Here is a 25,258-nt window from a genome sequence, read left to right on the forward strand (position 1 = left end):
TTTTATAAAAGTGCCCTTTTCAAATAATCGCCCTTTTTACCTCAAATACTTTGTTACAAGTGTCCTTTGCCTAAAATAGTTGTCCTTTCCCTAAAACTTCCACTTTTCACGAACGACCGAAATGTTTGTACAAGGCCCCTAAATAATGTCACATGATTAGGCCGATGTGCATTAAAAGTCAGAAATTGCCGTTGATCTCTATAGGGCCTGAAAGTAAAAGGTCACGCCGCAAGCTTCAGGAACCCTCGCGCAGCCCGCCTGGCGTTTCCATGGGACTACCCTATCACGTTGTATAAATTTTGGAAGAATAACCTTTGATTGAAACCACCCCAAGAAACACAATGTTGGAATTGTATTTTTATTTTTCAAGTTGTGTTGTCGAAAAGTCCAGGCATTATCGCTTCTTTTGTCCATGAGCATTTGCTTTTCACTCATGTACTTACGTGAAAATGAGAATGCCAGGTAATAATGCTTAACGTTGTGAAGATTCACCTACCTACAGTCGGTGGGTTAGAACTAGCCCAATGAAGTTCTTGCCTACACAGGTTTGACAAGACTTCAGAATTTTTCGAGAATGCAGACTATTCCTTGAAGATTATTTCGCTTCTTTCTTCAACGAATTATGGTAAATTGATGAAGCTAGTTTGGTCATGGTCTTTTTTGTGGTCTAAGTTTTTCTCTATTGGTGATTTATTGTTGTGTAAGTACATAGCAATAAGCAAGCAATCAACCCTTTGTAAGAAACATTTTAATTGAGTAAATTCTGGGTTCACAATCTGAACAGGAAAATGCGCACTGAATCATGTCTGCCCTCGATGACATCACAGCAACAGCGCCCCCAGTTGTCCAGGAGAGCATAAATAATTTTAATTGTTTAAAAAGTGCTATTAACGGGAATGTCAATGAGTATTCACACATTAATAGAGTAGTGTTATGTGGCAGAAAAATCATGTCTGAGAAAAATTCATAGCAACTACACTTTAATATGCTAGTAAAAGAACTTTTTCAGGAGTACTTTTTTTTAATTAAAGAAGTACATAGACGAAAAGAAGTGCGAATTCTAAATTTGTTCCTAGTGTACGGCTACGAATGCGTGTCCCTAGGTGTCGACCTTCAGGCTCTTGTACTAAGGAGGATAGTAGGTGGCGATCGCTGCTCACACGCTGGTTGTCACATTAGGTGTGAACCCAACGGACGACATTGTGGCTCATCCCTCCCAAGTCGTCTGCAGATATATACGTTGTATATTGTATTTGAATTTCACCGTGTTCACGGTACGACCACTCTGGATACTTGTAACCATGGAAATTTGGGGAAGTGGATGAACAGTGCTCTGTAATTAGTCTCTTCATACGATGAAAAAATTCGCAGGGCCAAGTTGACGTGATCCACTAAATTTGTCCATTTTCTTATTTTATAAAATTCTACGTTTTCATATTATAGTCCTCATTTTAAATCTTTGAAGTGGTTTTGAATTTCGGAACCAGTGGCAACATCCAAAGTTCGTAATTTATTTATTTCATTCATTATTTTTAATTTTCAAAAAGCAATGCTAATGGTTGCATAAAAGCCGTACTTCGTGCTACATTATGACGTGTGCGGCGTTCTCTTGCTTTGTTTGCCTCACACGTGTACACCTGCGGCTTTTGGGCAGAACAACATGATGCACTTGCGGCATCGCTCAATGCCAGGCGACCTTCTTATGGTGATCTGAAGTCAAAAAATAGCCTCGTGACGTGCCATCGCCTCGACGCCATGATGCGACGCTGCGACTTCTCTGTCGCTCTCCTACCGTCCCTTCGTGCCGTCGACCTGTTGCTTCGTGCTGTCGACCCGTTTTGTCGTGTTATTCAGTTGTCGCGTCGTACCACCTTGTCGACCTGTCGCGTTGTGCCTTCGCATCGTGCTATCGCTGTTGCCATTTCGTGATCACATCTTGTAGGCCCTATACACGCACATCAATTTTTTTCCAGGACTTGTGACATACACCCTCTATTGGCCTTGATAATCACCTGTCATTTCTTAGAAACAGTAAGGAACGGCGGCATTATACGACGGACGACGACACGACACAACAGCACAACACGACGCTACAACTGCACGACGCGACGCCACGACGGCACCACGCAATGCATTAAACAAGCATAAAAGTAGTGAGAAAGGGGGCTACGTCACGACGTGATGACACGACGCAACGGAGCTGTCGCAGCGTCGCGTCCCGGAGTTGGGACGTCGGCACGGCGGCAACGTAATTTTGTCGTCGATCCGGTTCATAAGTGTGACGTCACTTCAGTTTAAACCACGCCCACTGCACATACACTGCATATAGAATTACGTGCATTGATCGCCGCTATTTTATTTTACATGGAACCACGGAACCGAAAGTTAACGTGCAATTTCAGCGATCGTCCAGTGGGGTCCGCAAATCGTGGTGCGCACGAGCTCATTAATATTTTGTGATCCCTCGGGGTTTTTACAAAAAGATATGCCAAAATCAGGAGGGATCATAGAAATATTTCTATAAATCCCGAATTTGGGACAGGTAGTTTCCAGTTCGGAGTAGGTCTTTCATAAAAAGACCCAAATTGCGCATAGTTTTACTACTATTTCGGGGGTGGAAAAGCAATAAAATGTTTGATGTGGCTAACCTTCGTTAAATTGAAACAAATAGTGATCTTTTTTGCCATGGTCTTGAATTTCCAGTGAAAAAACGGATGCCAACCTCGTCACGACGGTCAACAGGGGGCGCTATTTCGGTCTGATTTTGCACTGTTTTCTACGGCCACGTATTTGGTGTAGTGCAACCTTACTTTGGTTGGACAGTCGATGTTAGTTCCCGGCAGTCTGTCCAACCTCAAATCATGTTAAATTTGTAGATTTTGCCGTCTAAATGTTCGTGCTTATTGGTAATTATACCTCCCATTATAGGTAATCATACCTCCCAACTAAGACATGACCCTCTACTCTATCCCGCATTTGTAAATACCTAAGACAGTCTCCCTATGAAACAAACGTGCAACTTGATCGCTGAGAAGTGTTTTATTTTTAGCTCTATGGATAATGCATAATGCCAGCTGCGTAAATCACGCTCTGGCACCTCGATACAAGACATTCTGATTGGACAAGAGTCTGTGAGCGCGCGGCTCGCTACGCGCGCGCCTATTGGGCAATTTGCACAGGTAATATTCCAGAAAATGGACAGAGGTGTTCACGAAAAGGAAGGTAAAATTCAAGAATAAAATAGCTGGAAATTCATCATATATTGACTTCTTTTGATTCTCTGACTAAAAAGGTATTGATGAATGTCAGTCTCATAAACTAACGTTTAGGACCGGCTCAGGAGACTGAACGTTGATAATTAGTCGCGTCTTTTCTCCTGAGCCGGTCTTTAAAGCAAATATTTATTCCCCTAGTAAACCCCAAGGTTCACGTATTTTTCAAAGGGAAATTATTAATTGCGCATGTCCCCTAAAGGGGTCATTTGCATGCGTTATGAGGGCCTTGGGAATTTGTGCCAGGCAAACAGCTGCTTCATTTCATGAAATTTACGTCTTGATTTCACTTTTTGGAAGTAAAAATGCCTACCCAAAATATTTTCACGGTAAGAAAAGGCCTTTTCCTAAACGTGTTTTGTGAAAATAAAATTGAGAAATAGTACCAGAGTGGTCACAATTAGTAATTTTTGTGAACTGCTATTTTCGAAAGCGGTAGTTTGTTTACGTTTTGATGCGAAATTTGAAGGTCCCAAAAAAGAATTCGAAGTTTTCCTGAAGTTTTCAAAAGTGGGCTATGGTGAAGAGAGGAGTGAAGGTTTTAGATTTGTTGACCTTTTTTGCTAGATTTTGTTCTCTTCCCGACTGGATGCGTTTGCATATCGACCTAACTCAGCACCGATTCCGTTCATTCCGCATAATCTTGCGCTGCAGTACGGCCTTGCAAGCAGAAGAATTCAGTGACTCGAGAACGAAAGACGAACTCAAAAGTACAGTATGTTAGCATGACAGTTATTATTGAAACTCTCCACTCTTCCGAAGCGCACAAATGACAAGAGTGCGGCCCGCTGATCAGAGAGAGCATAGGCTACTCCCTGTCATGCGAGAATATGGGTACCCCTGACTCGGGAGTAATACTCGCATCTTCACTCGTGTTAACAGGAGTAACCGCCCGAACGCACCCCAATTAAGCCATTTTTTCGGACCTCAGAGCTGGGGAGGGGAGGAGATTCCACTGCAGAGGCGTAAATTTGCACCAGAAAGGGGGGGGGGTAATTTGTGTGGGGATGGCTTGCCAGTAATGGAAATTTGAAAAGCGGGGGAAGAGTGCTGGAACCATTTAGCACGGGGGGAGGGCGATGTTCATGATATATAGATGAATATCTGTAATATACAGAATCTTATGGGGATATATACCATCATCCCTCGAGATTTACCCCATTAATGTTCCGCTGACTGGATGTTCATGGCAGCAAGTAACCTGTTATGGTTTGTGTGTGTCAGCTATTTGTAAAAGGGATTAGCCCATCCCAGCATCCTGTCAGGGGGAGGGGCGGATGCGAGAGAACACAGCACGGATTCATTTCAATAAAAATAGACCTATTACAGGTCGGACATAACGCGATTGGTCAGAACAGCATAGGACAGGGCTTGGACGTGTCGGTCTGTGTGGTTCGTATAAGCATGGGGTGGGCCTTAATGGATCGGTCGCTGTGGTTCGTAGAAGTGACATTGTTCCAACTCCTACACTCCTGCTATGTAAAACGCGTAACCTCCTATTAACGCACAGAGCCATAGGGACAGTATCTTCACAGTGCTGCAATGCTATAAGATACCAATTGATACATTCGACATAACACTTAAAATATTCACAAATATTAGTTTGGCAATTGCCTATTGTGTGATTTATTCACAAATAATGCATCATTTGCTGAAGCTTACATTGCCAAAAATGACTTATCTAATGTGCAGAAACGTGCCTTGTGAATCTTAACAAGTAAACTTAAGGGCAAAATCTGAAATTATTGACTGGTGACCAGCGAAGATTCTGCCTTTGTTTTCCGTATAGATTACTAATCCGTCGACCTAATCCAAGTTATGACTGTATTAGCACTACGCTTGCATGCAGTTGGCATTCCTGCATAGAATGCTTTTCCGATGTAATCATTTGCCATATTCAGGAGCGCGTGCGACGGATGCGCAAGTGTGGTGCCAACACAGTATTTGTGTCTCGTTGACTTTTCAATAAAACACCTAAGTCTAGTTTTTACCCTTATTCAATAATTACACCCTTTGGGGGGAAAAGGGCAATATTGTTTCCGTGAAACACAATCTTAGGATGCATCAATAACTGCCTGAATTAAAAAAAAAGTTTCAGAAATTTCAAACGTAATCATGGGAAAGTTTCTTTTTTTCAGTTGCTATGCTTTAGAAGGTGGGTGTGAACAGTTTGCAATTTACAGAGCATAAAATCACGAGAAGAAAATCGAGAAATCTGAGAATTAACACACTCTGTTGTTAATCTAAGCTTACCACCTATAGCAAGTTTAAAAGGGAAATTTCGTATACGTATCACAACCTAGCCTTTTTTTTTGTTCGAAGAATGCAACTGCTCTTTTGTTGAATCCTTCGTACTCCATGTCAACCTCATGATCTACGTTAATCCATGTATAGTACTGGCAATGGTCCAAAAATAGAACTCGGTCTCTACAATGAGCATGTCTGTAGAACTATTTCAACAGTCCAACTTACTTGGATAAGTCAATAATTAATTAATTTTTGTAACACAATGGTATCCAGCAACTCCCGCTGACTAGTGTCCCATTGAAGACAGCCGGGGTTCAGCGACCGAAACGTTGCACCCAGTATTCTTATTATACAGTTCAAAGAGCAATACATCTAAACCCGACCATGACTACGTTTTCAACCTCAGCACAACGTCTAATAGATCTCCGAAAGCTCAGAGCTTTATGGACCGATTTCCTGTGCTATCATACAGAACTCGTTGTTCCTTTATGACAAAGCTCCCAAACAAAATAGACTCTAAAAATACAAGTTAATCCACATTTACAAGTTGAAGGGAATGCGTATATATGTGAAATTCCATTCAGACATCGCGTGGCATTATTTCCTCTTAGATCTTAAGTCAACATTACTGGATCCAAAAAGAAAACAACCATCCTAATGCACCACTGGCAAAAACGCGGAACGTCTTTTACGCTTGTATTTTTGTTTAGTTACTGCTTGGTCTCGTCAGGAACTTCTAATGTTTATGCTGAAATCTTCTGGTCTCTTGAAGTCAAGTTAAACTGGTCCACGTCAAGCTCTTTGCAAATAATCATGAAATGTAGACTTATTTACCACACATATAAAGTGCTTTCCCGAAAAACTGCTTATTAATTTGTGATATGGAAATTAAAAAGTAAGCATTCTTATGTAAACACAACATAACTGTTAATAATGAAAACGATCAGGCATGTTTCGACAAATTCATATTCTGTTCGGTAGATGAGCTTTCATTTAATACATGTTTTGTCTAAAGAGACAAGGGGTAAATGAACAAATTACAATGTATATCTCATCGACAATGTCTACGGAATCAGCAGGGTAAAACCAAAACCTGACAAAGCAGCCATCTTGATCTGGTCCCTGACTTGGTGCTTTGTTAAGGGTAGTTTATATTGCTCTTCCCTATTCGGCTTCGCCCTGTGAAAAGCTTGGAATACCAGACTTGCCGCAGTATCGGACAGGAAATAGGGAATATGCCATTGTTGTTGGTGTCACGGTCTCATACGCTGTGCTGGCTTCTCCGAGAGGGAATTGCTGAGTGGTGTACTTTCTTGAGAACTTCACTTTGTAAGTTCATTAGGGTTGTACTGGTGTATACTTGAAATCACGTGGACGTTAAAGGGTACCGGTTGAATCCAGGATTTCTGCGGCGCACGCGACAAAATTGTGCGAGTCGTGCTGAGTGTGCGGTCTTTTCCTTGAACTTAGCAACGACAGCCTTGACAGACTCGCTTTTGACAAGAGGAAGAACAACCGCGCCATCATATTTTATCTCTCTGGAGACCGCTGCCCTAACGGGACTTCCCCCAAGGGATCAAAGGGCTCTGTTGTTCTGAGCCAAGCCCCAAATCTATATGATAATGCGAGTAAGAACTAAAAAAATAATAGCCCGGCATGAAGAGAAGTTAGCATCTCGGATACATGAGCATGTGACCGTCACGTGATCAATTATCTGCTGAATCTGCCCGGACAAGTGAGCACAACTGAAAAGTCTGACCGTGACATTAGCAATCAAAGAATCTTTTGAATTTATCCAGCAACAATTCGCTGTCACTCAACAATATAACCACTGTATGAAAACAATGCAGGATTCGTTGGGATAGACTCACGGAGATAACCTCCGTAATCGCCAGTAGAATAGTTTTTGGGCGAGAGAAAAAAAGGTTTAATAATTTGCCATTCGCTATTTAAGGGTCAAACGAAAATCCAAAAGCAAGTTGGCCGTTGCGAGAGAGCTTATAAAGAAGTTAGGTTTACATTGAACGAAACACAGAACCAAACCGATTGGCCTCCTCAATAATCATGACTATTTATGGTGATGACTTGGTATCCTAGCAACGTCCAGTCATTCCGTCTCGTCGTCTAGAGGAAAATTCCTCGACGTCATAGATCCCGAGAGGAGTCTGTCCACCAAGCGGAGAATTTGCAGGTTCTTTTGCCTTTGTTGTTCCTGGTAGTCCTGTGCCTTAATGTATTCCGTCCCAGGCTCTTCTGAAACGAGAGACCAAAAGTTTCTTATAGAAATAAAAAGTTGTCAGTAGACTAATCTTGGAAGACGCAGGGCCACAACTGTGGTGGCTCCACAGGCGTTAAATGATCTCCATTACACTGGAGATTATACAATGCCTCCATAAATCCTCGTCACCTGATTGGTGGATGGTTGATTACATGTCGTTGAATTATTTGTTCTATTAAACTTCATATCACCTGACTGCCCCCTTTCATATATTTCACTCCCAGTAAGTAAGAGGAAAATAAGGTAGAGGCGGGAACCAGTCCAACAATGCAGAGGCCGCGCTTTGGAAACGAATAATGTTTCGCGAAATGGCGGACGATAATTTGCGAGGACCATTTTGTTCTCCAAACAGAAGAGGAAATGATGACTATCGAAGATTTTTCAGGTATTGTATAAAACAGAGAATGATTCCTTCGCATTTGTGTAACGGTAAGTATAGTTTCATTCGGTGACACATAAAATGTTCCATTGCACTCGGCTTCACCTCGTGAAATGGAACTTTTCTTCTGTCACTGTAAGAAGCATTCTCAACATTACACTCTCTAGCGCTATTCTCTTTATATACAGCTCTGGGTGGCGCGAGCCAGTAGCGCCGCCAATTGATTCACTACTTAACTGGTCATCCCCATTCTCTTATTTTTGCACGGCAAGAGTTTATGTGTAAAATGTCTAAAAAGCGAAAGGTTTCAAGGTACATTGCCTATCTTGTTTTTGCCTAAGCGCAAAGGGTAACAATCAAACTTCGAAATGCCGCAAACGTCTTCACGTGCTTTGCTAGTTTTAAAATACTATGTCGTCTGATAAGATAAAATTTGAGCTTGTTCACTACTGTCACATTCAACATTGTGAGAACTGGTATGTGGAAGTTAGTCTCCCGGATCTGACTTCTAATGAAGTGCTGGATAGGCTTGGTATTGAACTGTTTGTTAAATGATGGCACTGCAAACTGCGAGCCTCAAACTTTGATTGCACGTTACATGTCGAAAAGGCCTGGCAACTTGTCCGATCTGGACAAAGAAGCAGTTTGTTTAATTGTTTCCTTCTGGTGGTGGGTTTTGGCACGAGTTTACTTACAGGTGTGATCTTCAGAACACAATGTAATATTGTTCACACACCCCCACACACACAAACAAAAAAACTGGGATAGGTATACACACAAAGGTTTGAAGGTTCGCTGTACTCTTCGTTATTATGTATTATTTTTAATGTGAAGTCGCTCAGGTGTGATTAATTGGACGACTGAAAGTACTTATTAATTCAAGCACGAGTGACGTCAAAATCCCAATTGGCGACACAAGAAGAGGCAGTTTTAGCTTTCTGTCGCCTTGCTCGGTAAGAACTGCCATTAAGGCTGAGATTGGTCACGAACAGCTCGATTTTTTGTACGTGGGTCGGCCGCTCGAACGCGGGGAATGTACAACCCTGGTAGTTAGTGGCAAGTAACACGACGGCGCCCTTGTAAGTTCTTTGGGGTTAATGTTTCGATAACTGGACTCAATTATTTTTATATATACAGGAAAATTAAGTTCTGTGTCATGGAAAATTATTAATTTCAGTTTTGCAAAACTTCCCCTTGGCTCCGGCTTTGTAAGCCATTTGCAAGCCATTTTTTGCTGCTGTTCTAAAAATCAAAATCTCAGGAAGTTTTTTCGTGCGTTCCAGTAAAACACTGACGACGAGGTGGTGTGTGATCCAGTTCTGAGAACATGTTTCCGCAGTTCGAGCGGGAGAACAAGAAACCCGTGTCAAGAACAGGCTGCTTGAGCACGACCTAAATGGCTTGCTCAGTGATACGAGAGCATATACGCTAAGAGAGCGTTCTCCTTCCAAAATATCTGTTTAAAGTCGCGGTTCAGCTTTTCGGTTTTGAAAAGTAAATTGTTAAATTAACAGATAGTGTTTGTCTAAAACAGCGTGTTGATTTTTTACTTTTATTGTACTTTGCTCGTACATTCATTTCTTGTCTTTTAATGATGAAGGTGTAACTATGAGGGATGCATATTAACGTACACATCCCCCTTCTTAGCCTTTTTAAAGGTGATGAATACGAAACAATCTTAAGATGACATTTCGATTTTTCTTTAGGGAACGAAATCCCCAATTTTTGTGAACAAACAGGGTAGGAGGGTGAACGAATAAGAACCCGACGATCACATTTTACAGCTACGTGCATGTTGACCTGCATGTCGTGGATATTTTGTAAAGCATTTTCTTAAATTGTGACGGAAAAAAATTAAACAAAGATCAGTTCCGGGCCCGTGCCTCGGCTGTCTGGATCAAAAGCCAATGCCTGACATTTCATCGCGATAGACAGTAGAGCCTGTCATTGGCATTAAAAGCCATTTTTTTGCCTTTTCATCACCAGGCCTATTTGAGTAACACGCTAGGTTTCTGTCAATTCAAAGCTTCATAAAGGCCCTTAGAAATTACAGGTGGAGTAATTGCCTTCAGTTATTGATACTGACATATGCCCGCCAGACACAACGTGGGAAGTAAGTTGCTGGTTCTAAAATAATGCCTTCGAGCCGCTCCGGGCAATGGCGGACGCGAAACTCCATCCTCAGAACACCTGTGAAGTGCCTCAGGACACATTTGCTCTTTGGACAATAGCCGTTGCACCCCATTTGAAACAAACAGGTTATATCTTTTAAGTGGACCTGGATCTGACTATTTTTGTTGTTCCTTATCCAGAGCAGCAGGAACTTTCTTCCAGGTATTTTGTTTACTTGTACGCCTAAATAATAACTTCCAGTTCAACACATGAAAAAAATTCTTCCTCTTTCTCATCGTTTAATTTAATGGCGCTGTGACTTTTTTAATGAAGCCATTTTGAAGAACAACGCCTTAAAAGTTACAGATGTCTTTTGAAATTGACAGCAAATAAGTGAGTATATCGAAGTGGATATATTAACTTGACATTACAGTGCCAGATATAGCAAAACGCAGCGTAGAAAAAAACTCAAGCATCACATGTCGCTGTGGACTACATAACGCCAGCGGGAGTCCTATCCCCTAATTATTAATTCCTAGAAGCCAGTCTTCTGTGCCTTTGGTATCCTTACGGTAATCCCGGTGGTGTTTTCGAACGGAAGTCCCCATAGGTGCGTCCTTTTTACGAGACTGTTCATTACTTCTATGCCCACTCCCTATCAACTGCCATTTGACCAGTTCATATTCAGATCCTACATACAAGGTGCTATTTTCCCAGAGACAAACCGCTGCTCGAGTGCTCTCTAAATAAACTGACAGAGAGGATGCAACGCTGACTGCTTATCTCCGTTCTCTCGGTTATACAGTGTAAACAATGCGTGCCCCCGTGCCTCGTGCCCTCGGACTGTGCACTGTGTCTTGTCATTGGAAACGGTTTATTTTGCCAGAAATGGTACAGTGGTCAACAAGCGCAACGGTAACAGGTTATAAAATATTCTGGCGGTACATGCTACTTTGAGGTTCAGCTTGAAAGAGGGACGAATGTGCTGTGTTTTGACTATATTGTTGCTTTTATTGGCACATTCAAAATCCTGGCTTCGGCTCACGCACTGATCTCACGTTCATCACTGGATCAAAATAAAATGTCCTATATTTGGTTCCTGTGATAAAAACTGGTGGTTCTGGAATGCACTGACACATGGCACGGAAGTCCAAATTCTTGCAGCTGAAGTCTGACGTCGAGGCCTTGAATGATGCCAAAATTTGAAAACAACACAAAGTGTATGGGGAAGAAAACCCACACAACTTATTTGGTACATGACTTACCGTCTTCCTCCGAGAACGGGGCTATTCTTTTGCCGAAGTGAACCATGCAACCCTTTACCGAGCATCTCCTAGCTGCGTGACACGACTGTAGGCACACTGCTGAAATCACCAGGAAAAGCAACAGCCAAACCAGCCCTATGGAAATTACAGCATGGGAATTACAGTGTAGTTAGGATCATTGCACTGATGACACTAATAAGAATCACACGACTGCGAGCTCGGGATGCAAATGCACATGTTTATACTTATATCTTAGGTTTTGGCTCAAAATGTTTGGAACAGCTGAGTATGGGCAAAGATGCGAAAATGGTAAGGTCCCATTTTAAAACAAAATTTCTGATGACGTCACAACCCTAAATAGAAGTAAGGGCCATAGCCCAACGCACTAAGCAAGATCCGAACAGCCGAGCAACAAAATAATTGTGTCACGACCGCCACAATTCCGCCTTGGACAGGTATGTAGTCTGGTTCCCCGGACTAAGTATAGCGACCATTTTGAAAGGTTTTATACGGTATGGTAGCCGCTACGGTCATGTGACAGAAAGGGTAAGAGTTCTGCCCTATTCTGAACATTTCTGAAACCGGCCAAAATTTTTCAAACCCCTTTGGATAATTATTATAATAATATTATTTTCGCGAATGTTCAGCCTAGAGAAAAAATTTTTCTTCGAAGATTCCTTAACGTGAATTACGAAAAAAAGTTCTTGCATATTTCTTTTTATCATTTTGCAAATTGATCTCCACTTTTGCACAACTTTAATTATGCTGTTAAAAACTAAAGACGAGTGGGCAACGCTCCTTAAAATAGAAGCGGGCAGGTATTTCGTCACACTCGACTTTTAAGGTCGGCACTTGCCGTCAACATTATTACGAAAGGGAAACAGCCTAACGCCTGAATAGAGGCGCTCTTTACCTGATACGAATGTGAACAGTTGATGATTTATTTGCTTTTCAATCTTTCCAATTTTATTGTGCACCTGCGGTTCATATTTGTGTAAGTTAACTAAAAATGAATAACGCTACGTGCTGTGGTTTTAGTTATCAAAACTTATTTCCAAAAAAGGAAGGACATTTTAAAAGTTATTGATTTATTACAACATTTCCGGTGAACCAATATATCACGTCTACGCGAATGGTTTCAGAACATCCAAGCAAGGGTTCGCGCAGCTAGAAAGTCACCAACGACATGTTACAGCGCACCTTTGGCAGATCATACCTTGGCCTAGTATTAGAAGCTAACTGCCGAGCGCGTTTGGCAGTATTTAAGTTCTTTCAAGAGTCTTCTTGAAAGTAAAGGCGACCAATAAGACCAGTAATGTGCACAGCTCGCTGTACGTAATGAAGCGTTGTGCTTGCCACTAGAGTCCGCATTATCACTTTCCGCATGATCAATATAACGCACCAAAATAGCCAGCACGGTCGATTTCAAAATTCTCTCGGCCTACCGTCGTTTCATTTTCTACTCTGCAGATCCGTGGCGTTGCACTTGTCATCGCCGTTCATGGGTTGGAGATAGCAGTATGAATACGTACTTTATAATGCGATTTTGACGTTATGCTATCTACGATGACTTTGTAGCCATATCTGGTGGAGTTTAGGGAACAAGCCACACGAATTAGATTCTGAGAAAGATTTCTAATCGAACGCTGTTTGATTGCTTCGGCGACCAAGCATTTTGCAGGACGCGGCAAGTGGAAGAGTGTTTTCAGCCAGGCCTTTGTAAAACCAAACAAAACGAAAAACCTGGCATGGTAAAAAAGAGCATGGCATTCATTATAAGAACACTCTAATGTGTCTCATCATTTTGAATTCATTTACATGTACATGTAGGCCTACATTTATTTTTAAGCATAGTTCCTAATGAAGTGTTAAGCCTCTCTACCCGAAGAACACAAATTATCGCAAATTATCTAGCATGAGTTTCAAGGATATCACCATGGTTTCTCATTGCAACACCGTTCAGTTAAATTTAAGATTCCAGTGTAGTGAAATGATAGCTTAAAACCATTTTTTTTACGTAGACACGGGCATTCTACTGCCCCAAAGGTGTTGGTTCATACCAACACGCCATTAAAATAGTTAAAATGGGGCCCAACTGAATGCTCTTAATTAGTTTAAGGAGGCATCTTTCAAGTTGATGGAATATGGTACTTTGGGGATTCGTGCCAATTCTTTCCCGTCTTGTCAAATTTCTGTGGCCGGAAAAACTAACTTATTCGTACAAGTCATTTCCCCTTTTGCTGTTCTTTTAATGCGAAGACCCAGGTAAATTACTGTGGTGTGGTTAATCACGTAAAAAATCACAATTGCCGTTTTCTATGCATTCAAAAATTGGACAGAATTTAGCATGAAAGCTACTTCTTGGGGATTAAATAAAAAGATATCACTGTATATGTGTAAAATTCTGAGTCAGAGAGTTTGTTTTTAACTCTTAATTTTTGTCCATTTATTGCGATCCAAATTTACTTACAACAGACATAATGATCTTTTCCTATTTTGCACGGTCGACATGTTTCACAGACTGGATAATGTTAGTATCATTAAAGAATCCAGGCGATTCTTTTTTTCTCCGAAAAAAACCTTGTGATGTCATTTATGCAAGATATTGTTCAGTTAATATGTTTCAATGTTTAAACTGTGAGCCCAGATTAAATTTTGCTAATTGAAAACATTTCTGACAAAAGGTTGCTCGTTGTTTATTGCCATAAACTTGCACAACAATGAATCACCAAGGAGAAGGAAACCCAGAACAGTAAATGATCAAAATGTTCAGCAGATATTTATGTATAAATATAGGCAACATTGAGGTTTTCTTCCTCGAATGTCATCACAGTTTTCCTCATGGATGTTGAAATTCACCTGACCATAAGACTAAAAAGGCGGAAAAAACTTTTAAAACAATTGTTACAAAGGTCAGCTGAAACAGAGATGTGCAATTTCCTGGATTGTATTTTGCAATTTTGTTTCAAAAATGCACAAATAGACTGTTTCTAAACAGTTTGAAATTAAAATGGAAATTTAATCGAGTGTTTTTCTAATTGCATAAATGTCGCAAAACAACAGCGAGTAGGAAGAAGTTACAGAGAAGTACCAACATTATAGGCCTCGAGCTGGACCAGGAGAGGGCGCTATTTTAGTAGCAAAGGTGGCTCCTTTGGTCGGAACTGAACTTCGCTGGGTCACCAACACTAGAAAATGCACGCGTCGCGGTCAACCAATTGAACATTCCCGACTTACAGGACTCTTTTCAACCAATGAGGGGATGCTTCTGCTCAAGGTGGGCAAGTCAGGAATATTGTGATTGTGAGTGAAACGTTAATTTGCCTTCTGTCAGTTTACTGGAAATAGCTGGAGATTTGAGACAAAGAAAGTGGTGATAGTATTAAAGAAGTTGCGACACTGTTACTATCTTTTGATATAAGCAGGTGCCTTTTTGTTTACCTATAAACAAGTGTTAAAAAGTGAAGTTTGGAGGAAAAATAAATCGCACAAGGCTATGTAAACAACCCGGAACTCTTAAAGTCAACACGTGAATGATTGACGCAGGTAGCCTGAGGGCCCTTTTTTAATCCAACTCTTTTGGAACTCATAATCAGCCATGGGAACTGCGTTGGAGAGCAAATTGACATGCCTGCAGCGGACTTCACAAATCAACAAAGCCGTGATTACACAGCACGGGCTACCCACCTGCGCAGGTAGCTTCCAACCATTTGGCGGGCCGAACACCGTGCGGAGGCCGCCCCATGCTAGGCCCGTCTTTTCTGTCAGGACAGGGGGGTTTAAAAGCACGTGTCTACTGTACTCCAGCGATACCCTCAATTCCGTTGTCAGTTTAGGTGAACAAGTTGACAGCACGGTGTTTTTGTTAAGATTTACCAACGTGCTGCGAGTCTCGTATACTTAGCCTGCGAACATACAACTTAAAGTCACCATAAGTTTCGATTTTATGCGAAAAAAAATGTCATTCTGAGGGCTTAACGTATTGCCTTAAATTTTGAATAAAGTTTGTAATGACCAATCCTGTCCTTCTTACAAAGCATCCGACATTATTCCGTAATTGTCAAGCTTTCCTATAGTTATTCCTGAGAGTTTGACCTGCTCGTCCAATTTATATACAGACGAGACAAAAACTTTATTTGTATGAAGGTGAGACTGAAAACTCATCGGTGGGGCACTTGGAGGGAAGTACACACATTTTTTTCAAGGGGTGTAGCTTGTATACAGATTGTACACATTTCAAAATCTCAAGGGGTTGGGAATACATATTTAGTTGTAGAAAGGAACACGCTCCTGGTGCCTCCCGCAGTTACACCACTGAGTTTACTTTTAAGGAACCGGAGGATTGGACGTAAGCAGTTTCTACAGGTCGCGCACCTTTGTTTCAGTTTAGTTAAAAGATCTGCTAAGTCAACCTTTTTTGGGCAGTCATAGCCACACAACAATTAATTTAAAATTTGACTTCTACATTTAAGCGAAATATTTGTTTGTGCCATAAGAATGCTTCTTCAAATACCGTTATCATTGCTACTGGTGTACCAACTCCTCAACAGATTGCAGTTCAAAATACTTTGAAAATAACCAACCAGCCAACAAACAAATTATTACTAAGAACCCAACTGAAACATATCCGTTCTTATGATTTTACCCCTTAGCATACTAGAGGTAGGTGAAGGAAGCGTGACTCAGTCAATATTTATGCATTCCGGGAATGTACGACTTGTAATTTAAGATCTGGATCTTTGCGGTCGCTCAGATGCCAAATTTACAACCTCATGAATCACTTTAACGACAAACCTCCCAACAAGAATGGCTCCATTACAGCCATGGCCAATTTCCATCAGAAGGGTCTGATTTTTACCTTTTATGCAACCCCCTTTCTTGTGGTTGTTAGGGAAATGGGCCAGTTCTGTGCGTAACAGTGGTTTTGGTGCAGGGTCGCGTTTTTATCCTGTGTGAATCGACGCCATATCAGTTACGGGAAATTCAATATGCGTATAATGGGGAGGCCATGAGGATCTTTTGTTGAAAACAATTCAGTGGCTTTACAGAGGTGGATTCGGATATCATTTAAAATACCTGCTTGGTTGGTTCTGGAGACGGAACTCCTAGGTTACACAGAGCAATCGCAATGCAGCAACTCGAAAATGTTTACTGGAAAACTCAGTATCAGCGACCTTATTAACCGCCCGAATAAATTACCGCGTCTACTGATTAGTCATTCCACTATTTAACCGGTAAAGATATCAATCGTCAATGTCAGTAGAGAGACTTACCTCAAATGAAACAAGCAATTCGAGGTTGTGGTGAGATTTGTGTTTAGAGAGAATCGATCCGCCTTGTTTTTGGTTCACTGCGCCTCCATAGGAGCTGCATAATGGAACGTCGACACGAAACACCTCGCTTCAAACTTTGCTAGGGATCAGTGGAACTCGGCGAACAGCATGTGGAACATAGGTTTGCTTTACAGAGTTCCACTTCAATCGTTTGAACTAAAATGATTTGAACTAAAATGATTTGAACTAAAATGATTTGAACTAAAATGATAATAATAAACATTAGCGTCATGATTTCATTAAGGAAGCGCCCGATCTTCTTCTTGTAGATTGTAATTTTCTACAATGTCAATACAACCAATGCGAAACGCCCTTGTGTAGTTTTAGTTCAATGAACCGAAACGTGTAATAAATACGCAGTATTTTTTCCAAACAAGCAAGGTCGAAATGGAAAGATATGAAAATGCGAGGGGAAGAGAAGGCTCTTGAAAAATGAAGCTTTAAGAAACCCGACGCAATTTAATATGGGTTTCTACGGGTATTCAGACGAGAGTATCATAGTACGTGGCTTCTATTACCAGCTACTCTTTTTACTGGTCTTTGTGATAACGAAGAATCGATACTGATTTGCGTAGCCTTCAACATTCAGGAAGTCATTTGATCGCCATTGGAAGCTGAATACTATACTTAACGAGTGATAGGTGTGATGGAACTAAATGAGTAAGCCCTGACCCGCCTTGGCGTCCCACGTACCCAAGGAAGGGTGCCAAATTCACCGTTGAGGAGCGTTCCTGCGTAGCAAGAATATTGCCGAGAACCAGTTGTTATTAGAAGTAGGCCCGTGGTAAACCCGTGGAAAAATGGCATATCACTGCATATCGCTGAATACGGATTTGCCCTCTAAAAGACATCACAGTTGTAAAATCTAGAATGTTACATTACAGAACTATTTCAAAAACTGCAAACACTAAATGCTGGTTGCAGCAAGGTGCAGACTGAACATAGACCAAGATTGTTTTCCACACATCGACAGGCAGCACAATCCTTCTTTTCGATAAATACCATTCTGGATATGTGCCACTTGGGGCAGGTATAACCAACAATAACAAACGGTCCTGAGGTATCGCGTGAAACCATACCTGACGATGATGTTGTCAGTGTTGAATCGAGGGAACGAGATTTCCATCGAAGGTCAGACGTAATACGTCTGAGGGTAAAAGCCCTATACAATGCAGTAGTCAACTTAATTGAAGGCCTCTAGTTTACATAGAAAAAAAAACAAGATGGGGTTTTAACTTCTGCTCACAGAATAAGAAACGAAAAATGACGGTTTAAGCGCTACAAGCTTGGTGATATAGCATCATTCATTGTGGCGGACTATTTTGGTCCAAGGTAGCGCTTTTGTAAGGTTAGGGGGGGTGCAGCGTGCTTGCCGAACACAGTTAATCCCTACCCTGGCGGCTGTGACCATGAAGCTGTAAAACAGGCGTGTTGGAATATCTGCCCTTTTTAGTGGCATCTCACATTGTAAGCCTCGTCTCAGAATGCAGTACGATTCCCTTTTTTATTGCAGTTGCGCGACCTTGACTTTTTCTGGCGGTCGATGACATATGCTGGGCCTCCATCTTGGCATGAGGAGTTTCAGATTCTTTTTGTTGTCATTGTTATCGGAAACCAAGGAAATACAAACCTCAACGTAAGCTTGTAGCGAACATTTTGAAGTGTCACCGTCAAGCACGCGAATCGTATTAGAGGGAAAAGTATACTAAAGAAATTAATGAGGAAATGGTGTCAAAATTTCAACAAGGACGCCCATTCAAACACGTAGACTCTCTTCGTTCGGATGTTCGGCACTAAAATTGACAAGCGTAGTGCTTATGTTTCGGTGTGTTCCCATAGTCTCCTCTTTTCACCTCCGAGACGAATTGAGCAGCGCAGTAACAACAAGACAAGTCGTGTACGGGCTCTCGACATGTTATTTCGTTCGTTACGAAAAATGTTGCGCTAAAATCACAATACAAAATGATCAGATGTGCAGCTTCAAGCAATTTAAGACACCGATCTATATTTTGATTGCGTGCCGCCCTCACACCGTCGACCAATAATTATATTAACGTTATGCCGTGAAAAATGGATGAATGAAGACCTTCACGAATCTCCGTAATAAAAGTTCACTGATAACGCCCACATTAATTGCCTTCAAATTTACGTCACGCCCCCGGATTCCAAACGCGCAATGTCAATCTCGAATTCTCACTTAGTTTACTTGTGGCTGTATGACATACCAAATTGCTAAGGCGTGTTGGCGTCTTAGAATATTCTGGAACGAAATCCCCTTAATTAATTGAACAACCAAATCCAATATTCTGAACTTAACATTTTCAACATGAAGTAGGGCCCTCTAATCTTACACAGTTGGTGAAGCTTAGCACGCACAGGCGGCTGACGTGCGCTTTGGCCAAGGCACAGATCAGTGCTGTGCGGCGACGCTGGAGATGCAAGTGCCGCCTTATAAATTCTTGATGCCCAAGTGTGTGTGTGCCGCTGGGCCTCCTGGTCTTGCACAAGATTACCGCGGGCTTCACAACGACACGTATACAGTGGGCACGGAAAGAGATTTTTCAGATGTCTTTGAATGATCCAGATGTACTGGTTTAGAGGAGGATTAATCTTTACCCTTTTAAAACGACAGTGCAACTAATAATCATGTGATTTTGCTCTGAAAATCATTAGGAATAATTTATAATAAATATTTATAATAAATCCCGTGAGCTGACAGTGAATTGTAGATCATATGACATAAAGTATTTGATATAATTCATGACGCAACCATGGCTTATACCCATGAATTAAATCGCTTCACTTAGCGCACGCGCAGTACAAGCAGTCGCAGCTCTTCACACACAGAAACACTGAGTGTCTTATTCCACTCGGCTTTGTTTCGTGGAAAAGAATATTAATCTGTTACGTCATGGAATTATTCTTACCATTGCATCCATGAATATTCATCAGTTGTATGATTCTGTTTTTGTCTCGGTCCAATTTCCCGTTGTCGTGATTTTCCCGGTTTTACTTAGGTTTCTTTCGTCTTTACAGCTTACTCATGAAATTTAGTGTCAGTGCAATTTAATGCACATTTCTTGATATAAGCAGTACGAGTAATTCTTTGACTGTTCTGTCATGACTGTTCTGTCATTACGAAATTTCTATTTAATTCCTGAGCCTGTTCTGTTTCTACCAACTGACACCTGTCTTGCAATGGCTCAACCATTTAACGCGTTACCGTAGATGCCTCTTAAAGAAAATCAAAGAATAACAAAAATTTGCAGAAAAAACCTTAAGTATCGAGTTATTTCATTCGCAAATCACAACAACCTTCCAGCTCTCTTGCTTTGAGTGCTGGAACAGTGTCAAATCTGTTCAACATTCATGAGCATCTTGACAGTCGTCGTCCATGATGATTAAGCTTCCGACTCGATCACTTTCATGATTGTGTAGGCATAGAACACCCTTTCGAAAGTACACACTGTGATCTCTCATTATCTTACCCCTTAATGCTACAAAGGCTAACTCTTGAAGCAACTCACCGCGAGTCGTCTTTCCAGGCACCACAGCCATGACTTCCAAGTCTCACCGACGGGTCTCAATCAAGCTGCTTCAGTAACCCCTTTTTGGTGTCTGCCTTAGTAGTTTTTGTCGTTCGTATCTTGCCCACTTTTCACTTGGCAACAGTTTCTATCTGCGAGTCGATGATAAAGATGTTCCAGCACTGGATAACTGTGGCAACGAGAAGAAAACAAAGACACAGTGTTGAAGTACTCATACTCGGTACTCGTACTCGAGTACTACTCAAACACCGTTTTTAGAGTACTCTTACGCGTACTTGTACTCGAATGTCAAAGTACCCGTACTTGAACCTACAGTACTCGTACTCGGCCAGCAACGTACCTGAACTCGACATGTTGAAAATGTACTCGATCATCAGGTATTCGTTCTCGAATAGCGGTAGTCGATAAAAATTAAATACCGTGACTTACCATGGTCTTCTTCTCTTTTATTGACACTTTCAAATGATTGTGGAGAAATCGACAATCGACATCCTCCGCGCGTGGTGTAGACAAAATAACGCTAAACAAATAAACGCTTGATTAGCCTAACATCCAAAGTCGTAGTATCAACAAAAAATTTAATATTTTTTGAAATTTTCTATCCAGCTTGTGTGTTTTTCAACAAAGGAATCCTTATTACCCCCCATAGGTGGTAACGTTTCTCAACAAAAAATGGGAACATGTCGCAATTCTATAACAAAATAGTGTTAATTATCGACATCCAACTGATTTTTCGAAATTAACGTCCTGTATAGCACAGTGGGAAAGAGTAATCGATTAAACATCAAGTATTCGATAACCAGAATCGAGCATAAAACCAAGACGGTTGCCCCATTACGTTTTTACGTACAGGAAAACATCAACGTTTTTGAGGAACCCCTTTCTTGTGACATTACACATGAAATGTAGGCCTATGTGAAAATATTTTTGCGCACTTGCTTGTTCCAATGACGTTTAATTCAATCCATGAAATACAGATTTTGATATAAAATTCCCAAGAAAGGATGAAGAGGTAAAATGGTGCTTTCTCGTTCTCAGCTCCAGTAAAATGTATTGTAAATCCACTTTATTATTATTTCTATTAATACATGTAATTTCACTTAAAATGCCCGTCAAACTATTGATTAATTGTGTTTTTCCTTTTCCCGTCTTTTGTAAATAACCAGGTACTTCATGCTTTTGAAAACACTGCCAGCGTTTTGTTCCTGTTGTTTTATAATATGGTTCGCTGTACGTCGCGTGCTTGTGGGAAAATGGCACAGTCGGATACCAAACGATACTGAGCATGCGCACTCCAATTAGATGTCCGCTTTGGCAATGGGACGTGAACATGTACATGTATGCCATTCATGTGTTCTTTGCTTGTCGGCTTCTGAAGAATGTGCGCTTTCCAGAGTTGTTCGAGACAAAATGTTGCTTCTGTGTGTATCGAATGCTGTTCAGTTTGAACTCAAGGAGCATTAATATTTTGTGGAAATGGAATTAAATCACAGCGCCCGCATGAGAATTGTAAGAAGTTTTGTCGATAGTTAAGATAAAAAAATATTTTCTCAGCCTTTTGATGCTTGAATGTTTTTGTTTTTTCAGTTTAAATCTGATGGATCCAAGGGCTCCAAATACTTGGACGCTCGGGACCTATAATGTACTGTGCGAAGTAGATTAGTTTTACCGGGTAATCCGAACTTCATGTCTGTTTGTCAGCTGTGTAGCATTTCCTTAGAAACTTCATTTGAGACAGCTAGGCTTGTTGTGGATTAAACAAACATCAATTTGTTGAAAAATGCTTACAAAGGCAATTCATAGGAAGATAGTGTTTATCATAGTAATAAGCTCATACCTTTTGGTTTCAAGTACGATGTATTTGGACTTGTACTTTTACTCGTATTCGGCAATACAAGTACTGGAACTCACACTCGTACTTGAAAGGACAAGTACTCATACTTGCACTCGTACTCGCCGAAGTTACTCGTACTCTTATGAAGTACTCGTGCTCGGAAGGTCTGAACGTGTACTCAGACTTGAATTGTAGTTGGCGTTGTAGGTACTCAGCAGTACATATAGTTGGTACTCGGAAAAAGTACTCGACTACCAACATTGCAATTGAAGACAACCCAGTGACCCGACCATACGTCATTGTGGGCGATTCAAGATGAAAGCGGGATGGCCGTAAAGGAACCTACTTGGAAACCACAGAGTGACCAAGTGTCGTTAAGAGTCAACACAGTGATGACAGCACAAATACTAAGGGGAGGGGGAAATACGCGCTCGTAATTACGGCGCGCGGTGAAGGGCTTACGTACAGAGCATATATTTAACGAACACTGCCATCCTACTGAAGTCGTGTTGGATATAATATAGAGTTTACGCAATCCACAGAATTAGTCTCTCGTACTCTCACTGCGCGTATATGACACTATACACGTAGGATGTTCCTCATGTGATCCACCTTTGAAGCAGTAATGAATGAAATCAATCAAACTCGTAAAGAAGTACTTGTCTTACAACTTGATACATGTAATGCGGCTGTTTGTTTTGAACGCCACTGACTGCATTACGTCATTCCCAGGACAGTAATAATTTTGCATAGCACAGTCCATCAGACATCGTCGTATCAGTCGTCATATCAAAGCGAACAGGACCGAAAATGCTCCAAGGGCCATTTCCACTAGCGCATACAATCTCTACACGACAACTTAAAAATTAGAAATAGTTTGCATGATAACATCGTTTGTCCAACAAATCCTTAGGCACTATGATAGAAGCTTGCGATAATTTTTACAACGAATTTTATGATGCTGCTGAGCAAGAAAAGTTCACGCATGTTCCTTGAGACTAGTTTTGTGTTAAAGTTGAATACATTTGCGATGGGCTTTTTGGGAAAGAACTGTGGTTGCTTGGAGAGAGAGAGAGATAGAGAGAGAGAGATGTTGGAGATTACAATGGAACTGCTATTTTTAGTGATCCAACAATTAATGATCACAAGTCCAGTGTCCGAATATAGAATATTCATCCTGAATTGGTCGTGATTTGACAAAAATCAATGTAAAAACTGAACCAATCTCCTTGTTTGTCTCTGCTCCATACATTTAGGTAAAATCTGAAACAAAACATGAAGTTCCTATCAAAATCTACCATAGAATATATTTCGGTATGGCGTCATAATCCCACGCGACGGATTCCATTCTGCAATTCCCCGACCCAGCATCACAACGATCGAATAGATGTATATCACTTTAGTTTCAGAGTAAACCACAACCCCAGCGCCTTAGCGATCGCCTTGGCAATCCTCAAGGTTCACCTTCCCTCCGCAGGTTGACGTGACCGACCGATGAAGGGGGACGAAAATGATTATCAGCGGCAGATGGTGCGGGAGAAAGTGGTGCTCAGACGGCCGATAAAGATCAGTCGGTTGTTCCTGCTAATATCCTTAGGTCCCTGAACCACGAGGCTTGGGAGAACACCTTTTATTTTGTTATTATATTATGCCCTTCTGCAATGGAATGTTTCTTGAAATAAATAATCCCATCCCTCAGTCGAGAATTAGGATTCGCACAATGACATTCGCTTATGTTGCCACCATTCTCCTAGACTACCGTCCACTTCCACTTTCTGCATCGGGGTTAGTTGGTCATGGATCAAGTTCGCAAACGGAAACACATTAGGCTACCGCAAGAATCAGTATGAATTAAAATGGAGTCCACTAATGAAGGTTCAAAACAGAAGTCCTCGAAATCTCTCTTATATACTTTTCTGTATACTTTTATTTTCTGCACTCCTTGTTTGTCCTAAAACAAATTTAAACGACTGTGAAAACAGAACTTCATGGTTCAGATGGTATCCCGTTGGGGTCTGGTTGACAGTCTCAGGGTTCCAAGGGTTATTACCGGTAACTACAAAGTTCGACAGTCCAAACACACGAACTTCCTGCCAGCCGGGAATGAATTAAAGGCTTGTTTATCTGAACAAGTTTATCAAGAAGACGAACCACATGCCAATCATATGTCTGGACCATCACAAGACCATCACAAGACCTCCCATTAACTCCTATACAAAAGCTTTCCTTTGCCATTTATCAGTCACTGTTACTTGTGGCTGGTCTTGTGACCGGCCTGGTGATAATCTTGTGACTGGTCTCACCTAACACTGATTATTTCAAATTTCTTGTGTGAAAACCAATATCACAATGTCCTTTACAAAACCGATGGATTCTTACCATCAAGTGCTATGAATCTTGATAACAACAGTCACCCCCATCTCAAAATGAAATACATTGTACATGTACGGCTTTGACTAAAGTCTCTTTCTCATTCCAATGATGACCTGCAGGTGTTGCAAATCAATTTGAGCATTAACCATAGGACAACCACTGATTGATTTGTGACGTTCCTGTGCATGCGAAAAATATCATAATTTCTTTACTACCGGTATTTCTGGACGCAAAACATCTGTGTCTTGAACTCTCATGGACAAAATTTCTTTTGCAGCGTACGGATAGCATTAATGTGCATTTACTGATTTTGGTAGGCTAGTAAGCTACCCATAATGTTCTGTCGCGCCTAAGCTTCCTTTAAATAAATGTTCAGACAGCGATTCGTGCTCATCAAGGCCCCTTGAATGGGCGCTTAGTACAGAAGGTCTACAAGTTCGAATGCCGAGAAGCCAACCAGACCGGTCTAACAAACCCAGACAAAGTTCTTGTCCGACTACATGACTGCCTTATAATCCAGTGTTTTGTGCTCATTAAATATAGAAACCATAGAGCAAAATGGCAGCAGATTGCTTGCCATTAATACCCGTTGGTGCTTGATTCTCCTGCCCCCAACA

General features: G+C 41.2%; 1 protein-coding gene across 5 annotated transcripts in view; it reads right to left on the reverse strand.

Moving 5' to 3' along the window:
- Positions 1 to 4,870: 4,870 nt before the first annotated feature.
- LOC147798440 (uncharacterized) overlaps positions 4,871 to 25,258 on the reverse strand; it is a 43,466-nt gene continuing 23,078 nt past the window's right edge. For 4 of the 5 annotated variants that reach the window (XM_087140247.1, XM_087140249.1, XM_087140248.1 and 1 more), the window contains exons 2-4: positions 20,414 to 20,603; positions 11,554 to 11,688; positions 4,871 to 7,772 (exon numbers count right to left, since the gene is read on the reverse strand). In XM_087140247.1, coding sequence (XP_086996373.1) covers positions 7,627 to 7,772; positions 11,554 to 11,688; positions 20,414 to 20,444 — 312 coding nt within the window. In that variant the 5' untranslated portion in view covers positions 20,445 to 20,603 and the 3' untranslated portion in view covers positions 4,871 to 7,626. The remainder of the gene's footprint in view (positions 7,773 to 11,553; positions 11,689 to 20,413; positions 20,604 to 25,258) is intronic. The other variant, XM_087140250.1, reaches the window with a different exon arrangement.

This window comes from Acanthaster planci, linkage group LG08, assembly GCF_054643075.1.
Source record: "Acanthaster planci isolate LZ-2023a linkage group LG08, COTS_SCS, whole genome shotgun sequence".
NCBI classification, from domain to species: domain Eukaryota; kingdom Metazoa; phylum Echinodermata; class Asteroidea; order Valvatida; family Acanthasteridae; genus Acanthaster; species Acanthaster planci.